The sequence below is a fragment of the Genypterus blacodes genome, unplaced genomic scaffold (assembly GCF_046128005.1).
Source record: "Genypterus blacodes isolate CSIRO-AG114 ecotype Tasmania unplaced genomic scaffold, CSIRO-AGI_Gbla_v1 ptg000358l_1, whole genome shotgun sequence".
Lineage (NCBI taxonomy): Eukaryota > Metazoa > Chordata > Actinopteri > Ophidiiformes > Ophidiidae > Genypterus > Genypterus blacodes.
This window is the reverse complement of record NW_027467142.1, coordinates 258,270-277,500: the sequence shown is the minus strand read 5'-3', so window position 1 is coordinate 277,500 and position 19,231 is coordinate 258,270. Positions and strand designations below refer to the sequence as shown.

The 19,231-nt window shown below is 45.4% G+C and overlaps 2 protein-coding genes and 2 long non-coding RNA genes across 7 annotated transcripts in view; 2 read left to right on the top strand and 2 right to left on the bottom strand.

Moving 5' to 3' along the window:
- Window positions 1–4,092, bottom strand: part of LOC142988965 (uncharacterized) — a 5,126-nt gene extending 1,034 nt beyond the window's left edge. The window contains exons 1-7 of one of the 4 annotated variants that reach the window (XM_076138289.1): window positions 3,825–4,092; window positions 1,903–1,980; window positions 1,678–1,785; window positions 836–1,339; window positions 597–751; window positions 261–379; window positions 1–122 (exon numbers count right to left, since the gene is read on the bottom strand). The exon at window positions 1–122 is cut by the window's left edge and continues 1,034 nt beyond it. In XM_076138289.1, the coding sequence (XP_075994404.1) occupies window positions 1–122; window positions 261–379; window positions 597–751; window positions 836–1,339; window positions 1,678–1,785; window positions 1,903–1,980; window positions 3,825–4,032 (1,294 nt within the window). In that variant the 5' untranslated portion in view covers window positions 4,033–4,092. Of the gene's footprint in view, window positions 178–260; window positions 380–596; window positions 752–835; window positions 1,340–1,677; window positions 1,981–3,824 lie in introns of all 4 variants that reach the window. The other 3 variants (XM_076138287.1, XM_076138288.1, XM_076138290.1) reach the window with 3 other exon arrangements.
- A 451-nt stretch (window positions 4,093–4,543) lies between these two features.
- Window positions 4,544–5,542, top strand: LOC142988983 (uncharacterized). The gene is made up of 3 exons (XR_012960641.1): window positions 4,544–4,632; window positions 5,046–5,161; window positions 5,421–5,542. It is a non-coding gene; the product is annotated as an uncharacterized LOC142988983 (long non-coding RNA).
- Window positions 5,543–5,551: 9 nt separating this feature from the next.
- Window positions 5,552–8,349, bottom strand: LOC142988982 (uncharacterized). Its single transcript, XR_012960640.1, has 3 exons — window positions 8,217–8,349; window positions 6,590–6,808; window positions 5,552–6,137 (listed from the first exon to the last, which is right to left on the bottom strand). It is a non-coding gene; the product is annotated as an uncharacterized LOC142988982 (long non-coding RNA).
- Window positions 8,350–8,833: 484 nt separating this feature from the next.
- Window positions 8,834–16,890, top strand: nes (nestin). Its single transcript, XM_076138314.1, has 4 exons — window positions 8,834–10,950; window positions 11,640–11,764; window positions 12,754–12,827; window positions 13,651–16,890. The coding sequence occupies exons 1-4, from the start codon at window positions 10,120–10,122 to the stop codon at window positions 16,299–16,301; spliced, it is 3,681 nt and encodes a 1,226-aa protein (XP_075994429.1). The 5' UTR covers window positions 8,834–10,119; the 3' UTR covers window positions 16,302–16,890.
- The last annotated feature ends 2,341 nt before the right edge of the window (window positions 16,891–19,231 follow it).

The window sequence follows — 19,231 nt, the reverse complement described above, 5'->3', positions numbered from 1 at the left end:
TGTAATCAATGATCCCTGCAGACTCTCCCAGTTGTGGCCGAAGCGTTTTGAGACTAAAAAGATTTCTTTTCACAGATCCATCGCTGCTTTCTGTCACAACTTCCTGTGGTGATGGATGGTGACTCTAAGGAAAAGTATCCACAGTGAGCGTGGACAGGAGGAGGAAGCTTCAACCAGCTGAGAGAGGAACAGGAAGGAGCTGATGGTGAGATGGTGACTGACAGGTTTGATGATTGATGGTGTTCAGGAATGTTTCTTACCTTGCATCCACTGGAGTTCCATCAACCCACTTCCAGCTTCCATCAGAGACCTCCAGACCGATCCATGAGCCTCTGGTTTTACTGGGTACAAACCACTTGAATTCCCCGACCATGTAAGCCTGAGGATGACAGAGTTATGAGTTATGAGTCATGACAGAGTCTTTTCTTACAGATAGACTGAACATATATCTTCATATTTAGGCTTTGTCTCTCAGGTTTGATGCTTTTCTATGAAACCTCCCATTGGCTGTAAATGTGTTTCCACATGAAGAAGAGCCAAACACACATTAGAGCTCAGCCACTAAAGATCTTTAGGTTTTTAAATGGTGTTCTTACCAGTTCAGCTGCACTTTCTATAACAGCCAGTTCTGAATTCTTCTCTCTGCAGTCCTGTCGAGCTTCTTCCCAGCTTCTATCAAATGCGTCTATAACTCCATAGCAGCTGCTGCTGTTATGCATCCATCCTCCTGGACAAACTACACACTGTCTCCCTAAAGAAGACAATGAAGAACAATCAATAAAGAAGATGACATCATTGTTTGTGATGTTAGTATCATTCATGTGTCTAACTTTACCTCTATTAGTTTTGGGGCAGTAGTCATCAATGGTCTCCTGAGCCACAGTGAAGGTCAGCTCCCTCTTCTCCTCCCGCAGCTTCTCTATTTGCTTGGTGAAGTTGCTGTTGGTTGCTTTCAGCATCTGGTTATCTGCAGACAGATCGGTGTTGTTCTTCTCCAAGACAGCATAGCCTCGAGTCAGATCGGTGTTGTTCTTCTCCAAGACAGCATAGCCTCGAGTCAGATCGGTGTTGTTCTTCTCCAAGACAGCATAGCCTCGAGTCAGATCGGTGTTGTTCTTCTCTAAGACAGCATAGCCTCGAGTCAGATCATCAATCTGGACTTTCTGATTCAAGCCATCGCTCCTCAAACTGTCCATTTGATTTGTTAAGTTCTCATTGGCTGAGTTCAGGTTGTTGATGCTTCCTGTCAGGTTGTGATTGAGCCTCATGAGAGCAGTTTGGTTGTTTCTCAACTCTGTCAGGTCACTTTGAACGTTTGTGTCACCATGAAGAGTTATCACTGTGAAACCAACAGGAGCTCCTTTAGGACACAGTGATGGTGGAAACCCTCTCAGTGTGTTTGACCTGGTCAGAAGCTGCTCCTGCCTCTTCTGCTGCAGGTTAGTTTGACCTCACAAACTCTCTCTGTTCTTTCTACAAACAAACTGGATCTGGCAGCTGCAGCTTCTGACCCAGTGAACACACAGCTTGAGTTCAGCTCACGACACTCTTCCTCTTAAAGCAGCAGTGATGAGGCGGCGTGCACCCATGGATTACTGAGTGTGTGTGTGTATGTGTGTGTGTATGTGTGTGTGTATGTGTGTGTGTGTGTGTGTGTGTGTGTGTGTGTGTACTTACTGTGCACCACCAGCACGATGACGGCCAGCAGCAGCAGCAGGACACAAAGACTCCCTGCACACCAGGCCAGGATTTGGTAACAACGGCTTTGTCCGGCTGCTTTTCCCTCTGTTGCACAAACAAACCTAGTATGAGATGAAATGTCTGACACGTCTGCAGTTGTGGTTTGTGCTGCATTTGCATAGAGCGCTCCATGTGATGCGTGTCGATTATGGTCCAGATTACCGCCTGTGTCAGTCTTGTTGCTTGTGGTTGGTCGTTGCACTTTCACTTCATCATACACCGCTTCCTCCTGCTTTTTGGCTGAGAAAAGAAGAAGAAGAAGAAAGAGAGAAGACCCAGTGGTTAATCTGCTAATCTACTGCTATTTAAACACTGAACAGTTCATGAATGCAGTAATCCTGCTCTCACTTGGTGATGGCTGATGCCTGCATACCTGCATACAGGCTGAGTCTGAGTGTGTCATGCAGACTGAGGGACCCTAGGGATCCAGATTATTATGAAATCTGCTGGGCGATCATGATCCCTGAGGATGAACCGTTTCCTTTGGTATTGTTTTTTTCATTAAATATGTGCGGACATTCAAGGCCCCGATACCACGACGATGAATAATTCAGACACGATGTCATCACTTTCTCTAGACCAGTGGTTCTCAAACTTTTTACATCAGGTATCACCTCAGAACATTCTTGGCTCTCCAAGTACCTCCACTATGGCCCATGTTAAAATACAGTGGCGTAGGCCGACCCTATTCAGCTGCTATGTAAAATACACACAGGAAGCAAATTAATTTCTCATAAGAATAGTATCTACTTTGACCTTTGTCAGTCACAGACACATTGTACAAATTGGTACTAGAACTCGCTCATATGAACACACACACACACACACACACACACACACACACACACACACACACACACACACACAGCATGTGAGAACATTAATAACAACTGCATTTCAGTCAAAAACACAAACAACTGTACTTCAAACACACAGCATTTATAACTCTTATAGGCCTGACAGAACAGGAAGTCCTCCTGTTCATATCTGACAGAAACAAGTCAATTGGCCAAACCTGCATCATCAGCAGTCTCGTCCAGTTCAATGGAATAATAACAACTATTTTTAATGCGTTCAATCAGTGTCTTCCTAACGTCATCTGCCACGGCTCGTACTCTCCGTGACAATGTGTCATTAGTTCACCAATTGTGTGCAGCTTACCGGCTTTGAGGCTGGCACGATACGAAGTGCTTTAACCCAGTGTTCTTCAACCGGTGTGCCGCGAGAGAACGTCAGGTGTGCCGTGGGAAATTATCCAACTTCCCTTAATTAGTCCGCGAGACAGACCGGCAGATCGCAAAGGTCGAAACCCCCCCCCCCAAAACTGTTGCGTTCCATCGCAGTGGAAATTTCGAAGCGCTGCGTTAACATTAGCACTCAGCTCACAGTCGTCCAGGATGCTTGAAACATCCTCCTCCTTTTACTTCACCTCTGCACGCAGCGCTACTATCAGTAAGGTTAGTAGTGTGCCGTGTGCAAACATTTATGAAAGGCTAAACCTATTTTAAGTCGCATTTCAATTATCTCATGGTTCAGATATTTTTCATAGATATTTGATTCCTCCGCACCGTACCACTAAAGTGAGCCAGCGTACCGCTGGTGGTACACGTACCACAGTTTGAGAACGGCTGGTCTAGATGATAGGACTTCAGGAACAGAGAACAGTTTGTTGTTGGTTCTATGCAAAGTTCATTCATTCACAGATAACATAACAACATGACCCTTCCTGTGTTGTTCTCTGAACTTCACACTCGTCACCATGGGAACATGGAGGATGAGGACAACGTTTGTGTTTCTAAAAAAGGGAAGCAGCGGAAACGTCTCTTCTTATGTTGTTCTGAACAAATCGACTCTGTTCTGCATCACCTCACTTTAATGTACCAGTGGACTGGATTCTTCCTCTTCTTCTTCTTCTTCTCCTTCTTCTTCAAACTGACTCTATAGGCCTTTACATTAGAACATCACATGACAGCAAAATGTTTCTGGTGATTTTCTGTCTATTCTTGTTTTGTTTTTGTTTTTTCACAGCACAGCAATTTAGGTCCAAAAGTTACACAGCCTAAACCTCTGAGAGGATCACCCACCTGCTGATGCTGATGCTGATGCTGATGCTGATGCTGCGGGTGGCTTCAGGGAGTTCTTGAACTGAACCGAGGCGTAGGTGACGTTGCCCTCTTGCATGGCTGCAGAGTGTGAGTGTGTGTCTGAGTGAGGAAGAGTGGAGGCTTCTCTGTCTGCGCGGCTGCAGCTTTCAACTGGTACTTCTGCTTTTGGTTGAACATATGTGATCATCTCATCTGTGTCAGTAACAGGGAGTGGACTTGTGAATGTACATCACACATCACACACACACACCCATGCCATGACCGTAACAGTGAACAGAGACAGAGGACTGTGAATGCCAATAAGTTTATTTTGGGCGTTTGTTTGAACACGGCTCAGTTTTGCATCTTGCTATCTGTCCAGTAAGCAAATGCAGCGAACCGCAGCTGTGGCAGGAAAAGAAAGTTTGCTACATACTTTCATGGAAGGGAGTCTACGGTGGCCGAATACCGCCACCGCTGCAAATAAAAGAAAAGCTGCAAAAATAAAAAAGCTGGTGTGCAAAAATAAAAAAGCTGGTGCAAAAATAAAAAAGGCGATGCAAATAAAAGAAACTCTGCAAAAAAGAAACGCTACTGCAAATAAAAGAAACGCTGCAAAAATAAAAAAGTCGGTGCAAAAATATAAAAGGTGATGCAAATAAAAAAGCCACAACGGCAGTGGGTTACCGGGGACTGTTTTTGCCGATGCACCTGTGTAAGTAGAAGACGACGCCGACGCACCTGTGTGAGGAGAAGAAGACGGCGACGACGACGAGAAGAAACTACAAATAGGAAAACGAACTAGAAAGTAAGTGAACATGATAGTGTTTAATGTCGCTACGTGTACTTTTTAATGTGTTATTTGGTTAGGCCAGGTTGCCCCAGGTTTGAAGTTGTACTGGAGAATGCCGGTGTATTGTTAGCTTCGGCTAACACGGGGAGACCACTAACGAGAATGGAAACAACTGACGGCTACAGCTTATTACTATCGTTGTTGTTGCTTGTATCATTAATAATCATGCTAACAATAATCTAAGGCGTGGGTAACAATAGTTATTTGGATGAATGTGAAGTTTAAGCTGTGTGAGGTGGCCAGGGACTTCTGTGAAAATACCATGACCATAATGTCAGATTGAGGTATTGAACTGACGGCTAAAATGTTCATGCAATTGAAGTCCAAAGCAACCTAATGATACTTGTTTTTTTGTTTGTTTTTTGCAGATCATAATGTATTGTCCTTTTTGTGGACACCAGCAGCCTCCGAAACCACTTCGTCGGATTCAGAGGTGATCATCATGAGTCCAAGCTCTGCAGAATTCAGTGCAGCTGATACATTGGTGAGTGCCACATTTGTTGTGTCTTACATTGATTATATTGTAAGTTCTGTCTGAAAATGAAAATGTTTCTAGATTTTACATAGAAGCCATATTTTTCTGATGAAACGTGCCAAAATAGCATTTTAAATTACGGTAAATGTTGCAGTGTCCTGGCCTACACATATTTTACAAACTTCAATATTTATGTTCAAATTTGTTCAGCTCTAGTTCTGTCAATCAAATTTGAAGTGCTCACTGATATATTGTTTTTTACTTCCAGATATGGGAACCTGCAGATGGAGAGTCAAGCACTGATTCAGCAGCTCTGGTAATTGTAGCTCCGAAACATAGTCTATCGTTCACACTTAGCCTTGTCTGAAAATATTGTCACACAATCAAGGCTTAAACTACTTAAAATAATGTGTCACACTCTGACCTAGAGATCCATGTTTGTGTACATTATATTAAACATTCCATTTTTTTTTTTTTGTATTGCAAATAGACAGTTGTCAACACCGCACATTTTTATTGTATTTGATATCAGGAATGTGCTTGCAGCTTCAGCTTGTTTCTATAAATAAAAAAAAACAAACAAAAAAACTACAGACTGTTTTTTTTAAAGATATTTTTTCAGGCATAGACAACTTTATTACAGACGTTTGTACGTTGCTTTGGACAAAAGCGTCTGCCAAATGACAGGGGAGAGAGGAAAATGACATATAGCAAATTCGACAAATAAAAAGAAGTTTGTTTTGGTGTTGTCACAACACAAATATGTCCCTAAAATTTTTACAGACCAGCCATGTTTTTCAGGGTGATGTAGTTCTCTACAGCTGATTCCCACTGCAAAGGAGCTCTTACACCACTCTGTGGTTGCAGTTCTCCAAAGAGAGTTTCATGCTCATCCCCAGCAGGAGTTGCTGGCACTGGCATGATGCTGGTGATGTGGTTCAGGGTTTGGGCAGATGCTGGGAAACCACAATTGCTCCCATCAAATCTAGGAGCAAGTACAGAAAAGTGATCACACTGAGCAACACATCAATTAAGTTTCCTGTTAAGTTTTACTTTCATGGTCATTCCAATTATCTCCAGAGTTTCTTACAGGACAAGGATGCAGAGACCCAAAGACAAGCAATGATCTTAGGTTAAACTAAGTATCAAATATTAGAGAAAGCATTGCACATGAGGGAAAACTTTATTGTGAATCTTAAATTTTATAATCAAAAATGTTACACAATATTTTCAAGTGCATTCAAGTACACAAATTTTAGAGCACCACATATTACAGTTTTTAAGTAATTAATAACAAAATAAATAATAAATAAGGTGACTCCAGGAGGTGAAATCCCCCCCCCCCCCCCCATAGACCCGACGATGGCAGTGTCGTCGTTATTAGTAAATTATATAACTTAATCCAAAATACTATCAGGGAAACTCTTTGATACTCACCTTTGAGGTACGTAATACATTGCCTCTGGTTTACCAGATGGGCACCGGGATTGGTGAACAGGACGAATGGTGTGAGTATTCCAGTACAGCTTGTATTCATCCAGCTCTTTCTGCAGGACTCGCAGGAAGCAGTGTCGTACCAACTTTGTGTGTGCAGGGCTGCCATTGAAGAGATGCCTCTCCCTCAAGTCACTGAACAGATCCATCCAAAATTGGCTCCTAGATAGAAAACACAAATTCATCCAGGTCATCATTCTTCAAGAGGTTTAGATTAATGTACAAGTCCACTTACTACTGACTCATGCTTTTTGGAGATTTCACTACAATATACCCTTTCCTTTAAAAAGCACAGCAATATACATAGGATCTGAGAAATAATATAAATGCATACAGCAAATACAATAATCCAGGGTCAAGTAAAACATAAATGAATTAAAAGTGACAGAAACCTTTGTTTCCGGAACCAGCTTTCAATCCGCTGGTTGGATGTTGAAGTGCCATACATGTGGCTTTTAGCTCCTGCAAACTCGTCTGTATGCTCTGATCTCATGGTACATTGAATGGCGGCCATTATTCCATTTTCAGTGCTGCAATCTGTGCGGAGCCGCTTTGGAAAAACTCCATGCTCAACTACACAGTTGATGTAGTTTTGAGCAATTACTGAAGGGTCGTTGTTGGTCTTTCCACAATTCAGCCACATAATTTTTCTGGAGAAGCCATCAATGCAGCCACTTGTGCCAATTCCAAAAGGTTTTAATTTACCATACCCATCAACGTGCCAGGTTTTGTTTGGTCCCATTGAATGATATGCCCTTCGAACAAATCTACGTCTGCAGCGATTCTCTGTTCCATATGGATCCAGCTCTGCCATTAGGCGCATCACATCGTCTCGTCTGACGACGAGAGTGTTTCTGTTTCAGAATCTGCAACATCGCTCTATACCCTAAAAGCTGGCCTGATCCCTTTAGCTCCTCGGAAATAGCTGCCTGCACAGTAGCAATTGGAGTGTAGTAGATCCTTCTGGTCAGGCTTGCATGTTTTAGTCTTTTTTGTAGATTGCGAAAACTGACATGTTGTGATGGTTTTCAGTAAGTCCACTATTATTTCATAACTATGGCCCTCTGTGAAATATTTTTGGATAAGTTCATCCACTGGAGTACTAGCTTCAGGACCTGAGGGCTAGGACGGAGGACACTATATTAGAGGCTAAATGATGAACTGCATAATAAACATTTTAAATTTTTACAGAGAGGTGAATAAATGAGATTGTTAAGATTATCATGTGTGGGTGACATGGTAGTTAGTGATTAGAGTTATTGAGGAATCAAGCTATTCAATGCACTTGTTAAAGTTAATTAATTGAAAATGTATTTATATAAAAGTAGCACAGTGCAAAACATTCAAAATTGTTGCATAGGATTTTTTACAGGGATCAGTAGCCTACTAGACTAAGACACTTTCTTAATTTTTCATGTCTGTTTTCAAATTCATTGTATTCCACATGCCTCTGTTATGGATTTCACCATATGAAGTGGTATATTCATGACTAACAGACAGTATATTCTCTGAAAAAACATAGCAATCCATCATGTTTAAGAACCTCATTAACTGTCAGAAAGAAATGTACCTTCATCTTGAAGACTCCTTAGGAACCTGACATTTCTACAGCATGAGCCACAATATACCAGGACGGATGGAAGGTTCACCCCACAGAATGGACAAAACATGACCTGGTAAATGACAAAGCAAAAACAGTCAAGTTTAGGATTCAATCTGACATTATGGTCATGGTACTTTCACAAAAGTCCCTGGCCACCCCACACAGCTTAAACTTCACATTCATCCACATAACTTCTGTTACCCACGCCTTAGATTATTGTTAGCATGATTATTAATGATACAAACATCAACAACGACAGTAATAAGCTGTCTTCACTGTAGATGGTCACCACAAGACGAGCTCACTCACAGAGTCACCTCCACCTCCTCACACAGGTGCGTCGGCGTCGTCTTCTACTCACACAGGTGCATCAGCAAAAACAGTCCCCGGTAACCCACTTCCGTTGTGGCTTTTTTATTTGCATCACCTTTTTTATTTTTGCACCGACTTTTTTATTTTTGCAGAGTTTCTTTTATTTGCATCGCCTTTTTTATTTTTGCACCAGCTTTTTTATTTTTGCACACCAGCTTTTTTATTTTTGCAGCTTTTCTTTGATTTGCAGCGGTGGCGGTTCTCGGCCACCGTAGGGAGTCAGTGTGAAGAACAACACAGCAGCGTGTGTGTGTCCGTGTTGTTGTATTGTTGCATGAGCAGATGTGTTGTTTGCAAGCGTTTGAACTCGCGATCCTCTGACTGGATTCAAAGTAAAATTCCCTTGATTCTCCCGTATTGTTTCATCTCTCCTTTCTTTCTGTTCCAGGAGAAGGAGCGTCGCTTTCAGTTTCCTCTCACGAGCTTTATTTTAGCTTGAAGAATTACATTTGTTTGAAAAAAGAGTCTCGGAGTGGAAGAATCGGAAATTCAGTGAGCTGTGACGCTGAACTGCTGCAGGAGGAAGCGCAGTGCTGAGGAGTATCCGCAAGGTGGCGCCAGAGAGGCTAAAGGGTGAGCGGCTCAACACTCAGGCCTGAACAGAGACTGCAGCACTCACAAGCACCAACCAGCCATCAGAGAAATGGTGAGAGAGTGAGTGTCGTTTAATTGAATTGGATTTAGTTTTCACATTTCATCAAAGGTGCTTTTAGTGATTGCATTGCTATGTTGAGCATTAAAGCGTTTCCTCTTCCTCACTGGGATGAAGTCACATTGATCTTTTTCTTAAATATATTTTTCTTTTATTCTCTTTCATATTTTTTGAAATCTTTTCTCTTGAAGTAATTTTTTTTTTGAAACTTCACATCCTTCATTTAGGTATAAGCTCTCTCTGAACACCAGGGGGCGCTGGCTGTGACTCTCTCTGTCACTCATGTAGCTCTGATGACGCCTGGTTATCTACTAAAAAACAAAAAGGTTGCTATAGAAACGAGCAGAATCCTTTTCTCCTTACACAACTGGATCAGAATGTAAATGTGAGTGATTCTACTGGACTGAAGCTTCTAAACACCTGAAAGCTCTTAAAATTCTTTTCTGGCCTTTAGAAAAAAATAATCACATTTTGCATTTGATAAATTCATACATTTTGTAATTTTTCTTTGTTGTATCTTTGATATTATTTATTTTTGCTGCGGTGTGCCAGCAGTGAAAGAGTTAACCTCAGGAGTGACATCACCCCTTCCTCTGCCCTTTGCCCCCCCCTCTCACCCATCCTCCCTGGCTCCTCCCCTTCATTAAGCCCAGTATGAAAGGGAAGGCACACCAGCAGAGGCTCAGAGCATCATCGGATCTCCACCCACACACACACACACGCACACACACACATACTCTCTCTCTCTGACACACACACACACACACACACACTGACTGAAGCCTGGACAGGGAAATAGCCGTCGTTGGACTCCTGAGTGAGGCCTCATCTTTCTCTTCCACAGACATGGAGCTTCACACTCATAAAGGTTTCCATCACAGGCAGCAGCAGGAGGATGAGAGGAGCCAGATGTTGAGCCTGAACCGACGCCTGGAGTCCTACCTGGGCCGGGTCAAACTCCTGGAAGGCGAGAACCAGCTGCTCGGCCAGGAGATCCAAGCTCTGAGGTGCAGCAGTCATGGAGCCTTGTCAAGCAGGAAGGGCCTGGAGGAAGACCTGCAGCAGGCCCGAGTGGAGCTGGACAAAACCTGGAGGGAGAGGACCAAGACGGAGCTGGAGGTCTGCAGGCTCAGTGAGGAGCTCCAAGCCCTGGACCTTCAGAGGCAGAGGGAGGCCCAGGCGCAGATGGAGGCCAAGATGAAGCTGGAGCAAAGCAGGAAGGAGCTCGGAGAGGAGCAGAGAGCTCAGATGTGGCTGAGGGAGAAGGTCAACCAGATGGAGTATGAGATGAAGCTCCTCATTCAGACCCATCAGGAGGATGTGGCCCACATGGAGGAAACACTGAGCCGCTCCAGAGCAGCAGTCACATCCACCTGGGCCCCCAATAGAGGCCAGACGCTAAACCTGCAAGAGCTGGGCCACGAATACTCTCAGAGGGCCACCAGGGCCCGGCAGGAGGCAGCGGAGGCCCATCAGGCCCAGTTTGCACTGCTGGAGGAGTCCCTGAACCAGGCCAGGGACCGATTAGCCCAAGTGGGCCAGGAGAAGAAGGAGAGTCTGCTGAAGCTCCAGGCCCTGGAGAAGGAGCTCAGCTCAGCTCAGAACATCAGCCTGCATCTGGAGAAGACAGCAGAGCAGCAGAGAGACCGACACGGCCAGGAGGTCCACGAACTACAGGTGAGGAGAATCAGAATTCAGAATTAAGAAAGGAACGAGCACATACTTACACACCGCTTCTGTTCCATCCATCATTTGCTGTGAGAGTAAAACAGCACAGATCTCCTATTAGGCCGGGAAGTGGCTGCAATGTAGTGAGCTACTTGATCTCAGGAGTTTAAAGGTCACTTTGTTGAGTGTTAGCAGTTTGTTTGGCGTCTTTGTCGTGGCTTTCATTCCTTCAAATGTTCCAGAATCAATCCATTAGGTCTGTCTTCAGTTTGTGGAATAGATTTGACTTGTGTGTTCAGAATGTTCCAGGCTCATCTAAAGCTGAACAGACATACAGATCTGAAGATGTTCACCAGGTTCACAAGAACATTTAGTTGAGCAGGCGCCTGAATCATATAAAGCAGGAGTTCCTCTCTTGTGTACTTGTGTTCTACCTTTCCTCTCAAATATGTGACTTTTGACTCCACTGACAAACTGTAACTCTTCTCTTCTCTGTCTCTCTTACATTGTACTTCTTATGCCTGCTACTGAGCTCCTAACTTTGCTTTCTCTACGACTGCTCATCTGAGTTCTGACTTCAGTAGCAACAAACCACAGAACAATACAAACACAGTCAGAGTGTTTGTTTCCATAAACTCCTGTGGTGGGGGATTGTTTTAAAGCCGCTTCCTCTTCCTATCTGACTTCCTGTTTGGCAGGAGCACTTGCAGGGCCTGGAGGAGGAGAGGGAGGAGCTCGGCCAGCAGATCCAACGGATCGTCACGGAGAACCGAAGCCTGCTGCAGCTGAAACTGTCTCTGGGCCTGGAGGTGTCCACGTACAGGTACAGACCGCCAGCTGCTCCAAACAGGGCCGCCGTCCCTCAGAAAGAGGTTCATCATCAAATGCTTCATAGAAAATAAAGGATTAATACAAATGTGAGAAGAAGATCAGACGTAGACATGGAGCTGCATCGCTGTAAGCAGAGTACAACCAGCAGGCGTCTGAACGTCCTGAGGCAGGGTGAAGCTTGACTGAAGCACACAAGCATCCAGCTGCATCAGTTCAGCCTCCTCACAGACCTACAGCCTCCGCCCCCCTCCCCCGGCCACAGCCTCGGCCCCCATGGGTGCAGCCGTCTGGACTAAGGGTTGTCTCACCGAGAGGACGTCCTCTGTTGTCTCGGGCAGAGTAACTTATCCATCCATAAGGAGTGGCGTCTCCCCCCCTCCCCCTCAGATATTGACCCTCACCCTCCACCCTTTCAGCCGTAGTTTATGAGCAATGGGAGTTTAGAGTAACAGCAGAAAGGAAGGGGGGGGGTTATGTCTTCATAAACATTATATATGAAGACAGATAATATTTAGTTTAACATTTAATCTAATTCTTTGATTACACGAGGAAATGAAGACAGAAACATGAGTTCATAAGCTGGACGTTTAGCTAACTGTGAGTGTGTTGGCATGGAGATGGGCGTGTCCACATGTGTGACAGAGGACAACGGTGTTAGTGCTGCATGAGCTGCTGTGTGTGTGTGTGTGTGTGTGTGTGTGTGTGTGAGAGACAGAGGTTTGTGCGCTGCAGATGGCTTCTGAATAGCTCAACCACTCACTCATTAGCATAACAACAGAGCTCCGTCTTCTCCTGACGCAACAAAAGTCGGCAACATCAACAGCATCCAACAACAACATGCCAAGCTTCATACGCAATATTAAAGGTTTTGTGAGGAGAAGTGGAACTGAAGGTCACCATGAGCATAGCCTGAGTCAGTGTGTGATGTTTCCAGCGGATGTTTGGTGAAGTGTTTGTCTCCTCTGCTCCTCCTCTGTGCAGAGCTTTACTGGACAGTGAACGCCTCAGAGGAGACGTCCCTGCTGCAAATCAAACCAGAAGCATCTGCATCACAGGTAATTAAAGTAAACAACATTCATACATCAGCGGCTTCATGACGTCGTGTTGCGTGTCACATAAATCTGCTGGCGTGTCGACTCACCAGGCTCACCATCAATCCTCAGGGTAACTAAAAGCCCCTCAGTGTGTGTGTGTGTGTGTGTGTGTGTGTGTGGGGTACACTCTGTAACATCATTAGTCTAACTGGATGGTGAGGGGGGGGGGGGGGGGCAGGGTAAGGGTCCTGTGTAAGTGTAAGGGAGCTGAGCTTGGCACTTTGGGTCCTGTAATGAAAGCCACCACAGATGGTCCCCAAAGGTTATTGAACCATGTGGCTCTGCTGCCTTCCGGTAACTTAGACAACAGGGAAAGGAAGTGGAGATCAATATCTTCCCATTAGTCTAAACTGCACAGAGAACATGCATGGTAATAATGCTTAAAAGAGGGGGTGGGGAGGGGGGGGGGGTTCTGCAACATCCCTGTCATGTTAACATCAAAGGAGAGAGAGAGAGAGAGAGAGAGAGAGAGAGAGAGAGAGAGAGAGAGAGAGAGAGAGAGAGAGAGAGAGAGAGAGAGAGAGAGAGAGAGAGAGAGAGAGAGATGCTTGATCTTTTATAAATCATCTCGTGAAGAAGAAGAAATACAAAAAACCCTAAAACCTCAAAATCTAATCAAGCGGTCTTTGTTCCACTGATCTAACAGACTTCATAAACCTTCATAAGGAGCTTGTTGAGTGATCGTTCTAACAGACAGTATAACCTCCAGCATCCATTCTCGTCTATATGAGCAGAGTAGCTCAGGTCTTAGTGTATTGATGAGGTGTGTCTGTCTCTTTCACAGATGCAGCCTTCAGCCCCCGTGGGTTTAAGGAGAATCACCACAGCCAGCTGACGACCCGCCACAAGACCTCCCCTCTCTCAGCTGTGTATGCCACAAAGAGAAGATCCACGTCAGCAGCCTTCACGCCAACATCAGACTGGAAAAGAAATCCTGTAACCATCAGTGAGACCCCTAAGATCTCACACCGACATGTGGAGGATCATTCTGATGAAGAATCAGCAAAAACCACCAAGTACACAATGTGGGCCAGTCCATATCCTAAAGTGCTACAGAGTGGAGCCGTGGAAAACTTCAGACCGCAGGAGGTTCAGGAGAAGGTCACCTACGCTGAGCCGCTGTCTCCTCCTAATGAGGAAGAGGACAAAGAAGGCGAGGTGGACTGGAACAACGGTGGAGTTGGCCCTCCTGAGGAAGAAGTTCTCCAGGAGTCTGTCGTCAGTTGTCAGTTAAAGTCCAGCCTACCTTTACATGATGAAGTCAAACACTTCACACCATACCATGTACGGATGACTGAAGAGGCCTGTGGTTTCCCTGATGAACCTGATAAAGATGTGTCTGCTGAAGAAGAGGAGAAGGAAGAGCCACATGCTCCAATTGAAGCATGGCTGGAGGAGGAGTTTATGGGTAATGTAGGAGAGAATGTACCAGAAGAAACCTCAGATTCTGAAACAGATGCGGTGCTGGAACCGACCTGCGAATCCAGGACGAGCACTCCTGCTTCTGACCCTGAAGAAAGCTTCTTCAACCACGAAGAAGACGGCAGCCAAGATGGGGTCGTCGCAGGTGATGACGCCGAAATCACAAACGCACAAGGAACCAAATGTGCTGAGGTGGTTGGTGTTGAGGGAGAATTAAAAGACAACTTGTACCCTGACGGAGAAGAGATGGATACCTGGGACAGTGTGATAGAAAGAAAGGCAGACCTGAAGGAAGAGGAGAAGATGAAGAACAATGTAGAAAAGGGACAGCATGCTGAACCAGAGGAGGACATATCAGTGAGAGAGCACAGCCAGAGACGAGCCAGGCAGGAAGTGACAGATACTGTCCAGCAAGAAAACACACTTACCTCAGTGATTGACACACACCTACATGACGACGCACAAAATGCTGACACAGACAAAGAGCAGAGTCCTGAGAGAGATGAAGAAGATAATGATGACGATGAAGATTCTCAAAATGTCTCAGTGTCGTGGAGAACAGAGTTGGAGAGCGACAGCTATGCTCAGGACAACACTCTGGCCGACACGCGACCTCTGATCCGATACAAGAGCGACGAGACAGACGTCAACCCTCAGGTGTCACAGAGGGACGAGAGCGAGTCCAGCGAAGGGGAAGAGGACCAGAAGGCTGGAGAAACAGGAAGCGGCGCCTGGTACGGAAGCAAGTCCAGGAGATCAGGAACTATGGAGGATCTGTGTGAAGAGGCTGATGGGGAAAGTTTGGATGAAGATTTTGAACCAGGATACACTCATGACCAGGACAGGGATGTAGGACACTTTTTAGGGAAAGATAGGGAAAGTGGAGAAGAAATGATCAATGAGGAGCAATCAGAGGAAGAAACCGAAGAACTTCCTGAACCAGTGGAACACAGTCTACACACAGATCCAGACCTGAACGAGGAATTAGACACAGACTGGCTCGTTGAGCGCGAGTTAGAAAACTTGTCTACATACAGTTACAGCGCTCACTTTGCACAGAAGAAGCTCATGGAAAGTGAGGAAGCTCTAAATCTGCAGGAGAAGTTTGTAGAGGAAATGACAGAGGAGGAGGAGGAGCCTGAAGTGTTGATGTCCACCTCAAAAATTGAGGAAGAGGCTGATTACAACGTCTCCGTGGTGACTCACACTGATGTTACAGAAGGTCAGGAGCTCATCAACAGGCCTGAGAGCCAGAACATCATGGACCAAAGCTCCACAGTTCATGGAACAGCAGATTCTGATGACTTGCAGGATGTGGTTAAAATGGAAGCTGGATCAATGGAAGCTTTGAGTGCTTCTGAAGAACATCCCATGGAGGAAGTTCCATGCTCTCAGGTGTTTCCTGAATTCCCAGAAGCAGCAGAATGGGAAGTCCTGAGAGACATCACAGCTCAGAATGAAGATGATCACATGTACGATGAGGTGACGGAATCGCTTCAAAGTTTCCATGACGATGGTGGCGCTGGTCAGGCTGCTGAGGTTTCCACTGACAGCGTTCCAGATGGCGCTGAGATCTTCCAGGTGAAGAACTCCACAGAATCATTCAAAACAACCAGCAAAGACAACGACCTCCCCCGTCTCCTCAGTTCTGGTATTAACCACGACCTCTGGCTTTCTTCCTTGGACACCGGCGCTACCTATCAGCCAGATGATGCCTGCGACCAAGCAGCCGAGCGGGCCAATCAGAATCTAGGGATCAGCGACAGTCTCGCCTGGGGCGATTTGGAAAACCCGAATGTGGTAAATGGGAATTCCAGGATGGATATTGATTCATCTAAAGCTTCAGTCACAAAGAAAGAGCAGGAGCAGATGGAGGTGAAGCCGGCACGAGGCAGGGATGGGGTCCAGGGCGAGCGGGTCCATTCTGAAGGTTCTGAAGATGAAGGTGAAATCTGGTCATCTGGTGAAGAAAAGATACACAAAAAAGCAACATGGAGTGAAGTTAGTGACTGAGTTAGATGTTATCACAGTTAATCAGAGGAAAATTACATTTAGCTGCATCTGTTCAGTAAACCAAAGTTGTGCCTTTGTGCGCACATCAGTGACGCTCACCACCAGTGTGCCAATCGGATCGACTGATACTCTGCACTTCCTGTTTCCCTGTGCTCCGGTGTTTGACTCGGCGTGCTTTGGCTGGACTCTTCAAACCTTCAAACGTGTCTCTGAAATATCAGCCTGAGGGAAAAGAGTGACAGCAGAACAAAGAGTGTCATTTGAAAGTCAAAGCATTTATTGATCGCTGCCTAACCCGATTTGACTGGGGATAGGAAATCAATAAGGCCGGGATAGAGTAACATGTAGAGCTGCTCTTTCACAGAGTATCAAAGAGATGGATAGCTGCTCTGTGTGGGGGGGGGGGGGGGGGGGGACTTATAGTAGCATGATGGTGAAGAGATAACGGCTTTGAAATGTTTTATTTATGTTAAAGGAACCCAAAGCAGTCTGATGTGTTTATGTTTGCTGCCTGTAAGAATCACGTTGATTTGACTTCTTCCCAAAGTTTCATTTTGTCTTGGTGCATTTTTGGTTGAAAATAAAGATTCAGCAGAAACAGCGTCTCTTTGTCCGTCTTTATCTTCACAGTAATGTGTGATACTCAGTTTGTTTACACACATGGCAAAACTAACATTTGCTACAACTAAAATGATACAACAAACACGTTACTAAACCTTAGGATTGTCTGGTCAGGTGAGCTAACAAAGCTGCACCGGGGCCTCCGTGGTAAACAAGCGCCACCCGGGAGGGCCAGAGGGAAAAGTACCAGACAGGGAACAATGTGTGTCCTCACCACCCCCCCCCCCCCCACACACACACACCCACAGCCCCGTCCAGCTTGTCATTCATTCGTCAGTTTAACCAACAATGACGGCTGTTTGGGCTCCTCGCTGCCCGATGAGTGCAGGAATGAGGAAGGAAACCAAAGTCTTTTGTGTTGGGATGAGAGTAGAAGTCTGGAATGGAACCACAGCAGCTGAAGGCGTTCCTCTGGGAATAAAACTATCATGGATCAATACCTCTATATCAACCTAGAGAGAGAGAGAGAGAGAGAGAGAGAGAGAGAGAGAGAGAGACAGAGACAGAGACAGAGAGAGAGAGTTATTGTTATATGGACTCGTGGAACTTTAGATGTGTTACTTAAAAGGAGCTGCTATGAACACGGTGGAGGGCGACCAACATGGGGGAGGAGTTTATGTGTCCATTAGGAGGAACATAAACCTCTTTTAGCTTTGTGTGGGAGTGTGTGTGTGTGTGTGTGTGTACCTTCTGTCGATAACAATCTGCCATCCATTATCCCGTCTCCATTGATTTAGTCCTGTTGTCATTGCTGTGTATGATGGAGGAGCTGCAGAGTGTGTGTGTGTGTCTGTGTGTGTGTGTGTGTGTGGGGGGGGGACACCTAAATGTTCATATTTACAATATAGAGTCGACTTTGCTCTAATAAATCACATGTGGAGTTCCTCAGGGATCCATTCTTGGGCTCCTCCTGTTCAACATTGATACATACTTTCAGATTATGAAAAATAACAAATGACCACATTCATGTAGATCTACTGACCATGAGAAGCAGTCAGCATCACAGACGATACTTGCTTTCTGTGTGAAAACAAACCTTAACCTGAAGAAAACCCACATCTGTGTCATGACTCACTTGTTGTTTACCACTGTGAAGTTTGTCGCCGCTTCATTGGACCTTATCTTCCTGCGGTCCGTGCTACTGCTTCCTCTTTCACTGCAACACGATGTCTTTCTGTCGTTATCTGCTCTGGTTTTACATCCGTGACTCAGATGTTGCACTGCGACGTGCAATCCTCCTCTGACAGATCCAGGCTTGTGTGTCAGGAATGACTCCAGTTAGAGACTAATCTGTTACGGGAATGAGAGCGGTGAGGTTTGAGGACACAGACATGACAGACGTGACAGACCACACAGTTCACTAACCACGCCCACTGACACCAAATATCTCAAGCACAGTTTCTTAAACAGACAAGAAAGGTGGAATTAAACTTTGAAATTAGTGTTTTGGTTTTGTTTGATGTCCATCGTCTCCTTCTGGCTGTGACAGTGAGCTGGGGAGGGTTTAGGACTGTAGCAGTGATCAGAGATGAAGGAGAAAGGAGGAAGACTCAGATGGAAAAGCTGGTATTTCTGTGTGTGTGTGTGTGTGTGTGTGTGTGTGTGTGTGTGTGTGTGTGTCACCAGATGCCCTCGCTGTAATCTAATCAGCTGTTGGAGATTCAGTTAAAGCTCTGGCAGAGAGACCACACCCATCCAGCACAACACACCAAACTAATGAGGAAGACAAAGATGAAGGCACAGATTCACATCCAAAACACAAAAACCCCAGGAGACAAAGTATGAGGGGATGAGATGAGAAGTTCTGAGCTGCTCAATGTAGAGAGGGAGGACTGACATGACAGCGGAGGATGGAGATGGAAAACAAAGGAGACATAGCTGGAGCTCATTCTGCCAGTCAGCATCGCATACAATACAGCCGTTTGTATGTAGCTTGATACACTTTGTAGGTCTGTGAGTCTCTGGTGCTGCTGTACCTCCATCAGGGGGCGCCAGCTTTCGTGCTGTCAGGGAGGGACTTCCTCCGAGTAAGGACAGTAACTACGCTTTATGACAACGGGTAACAATTTAGACCTTTGTGACCTCCAGGCAGAAGACGGCACTCAGAATGGCGTCTTCATCGCTCGGTGACTGTTGCACAGACAACGACTGGACGGTCCAGCTTGGATCAGCTGTCTCCGTGTGTGTGTGTGTGTGTGTGTGTGTGTGTGTGTGTGTGTGTGTGTGTGTGTGTGTGTGTGTGGTTATTATTAGGGGCTTGTTGAGCAGGAGTGTGTGTGGCCTGTCTGAGACATGAGCTCAACGGCTGC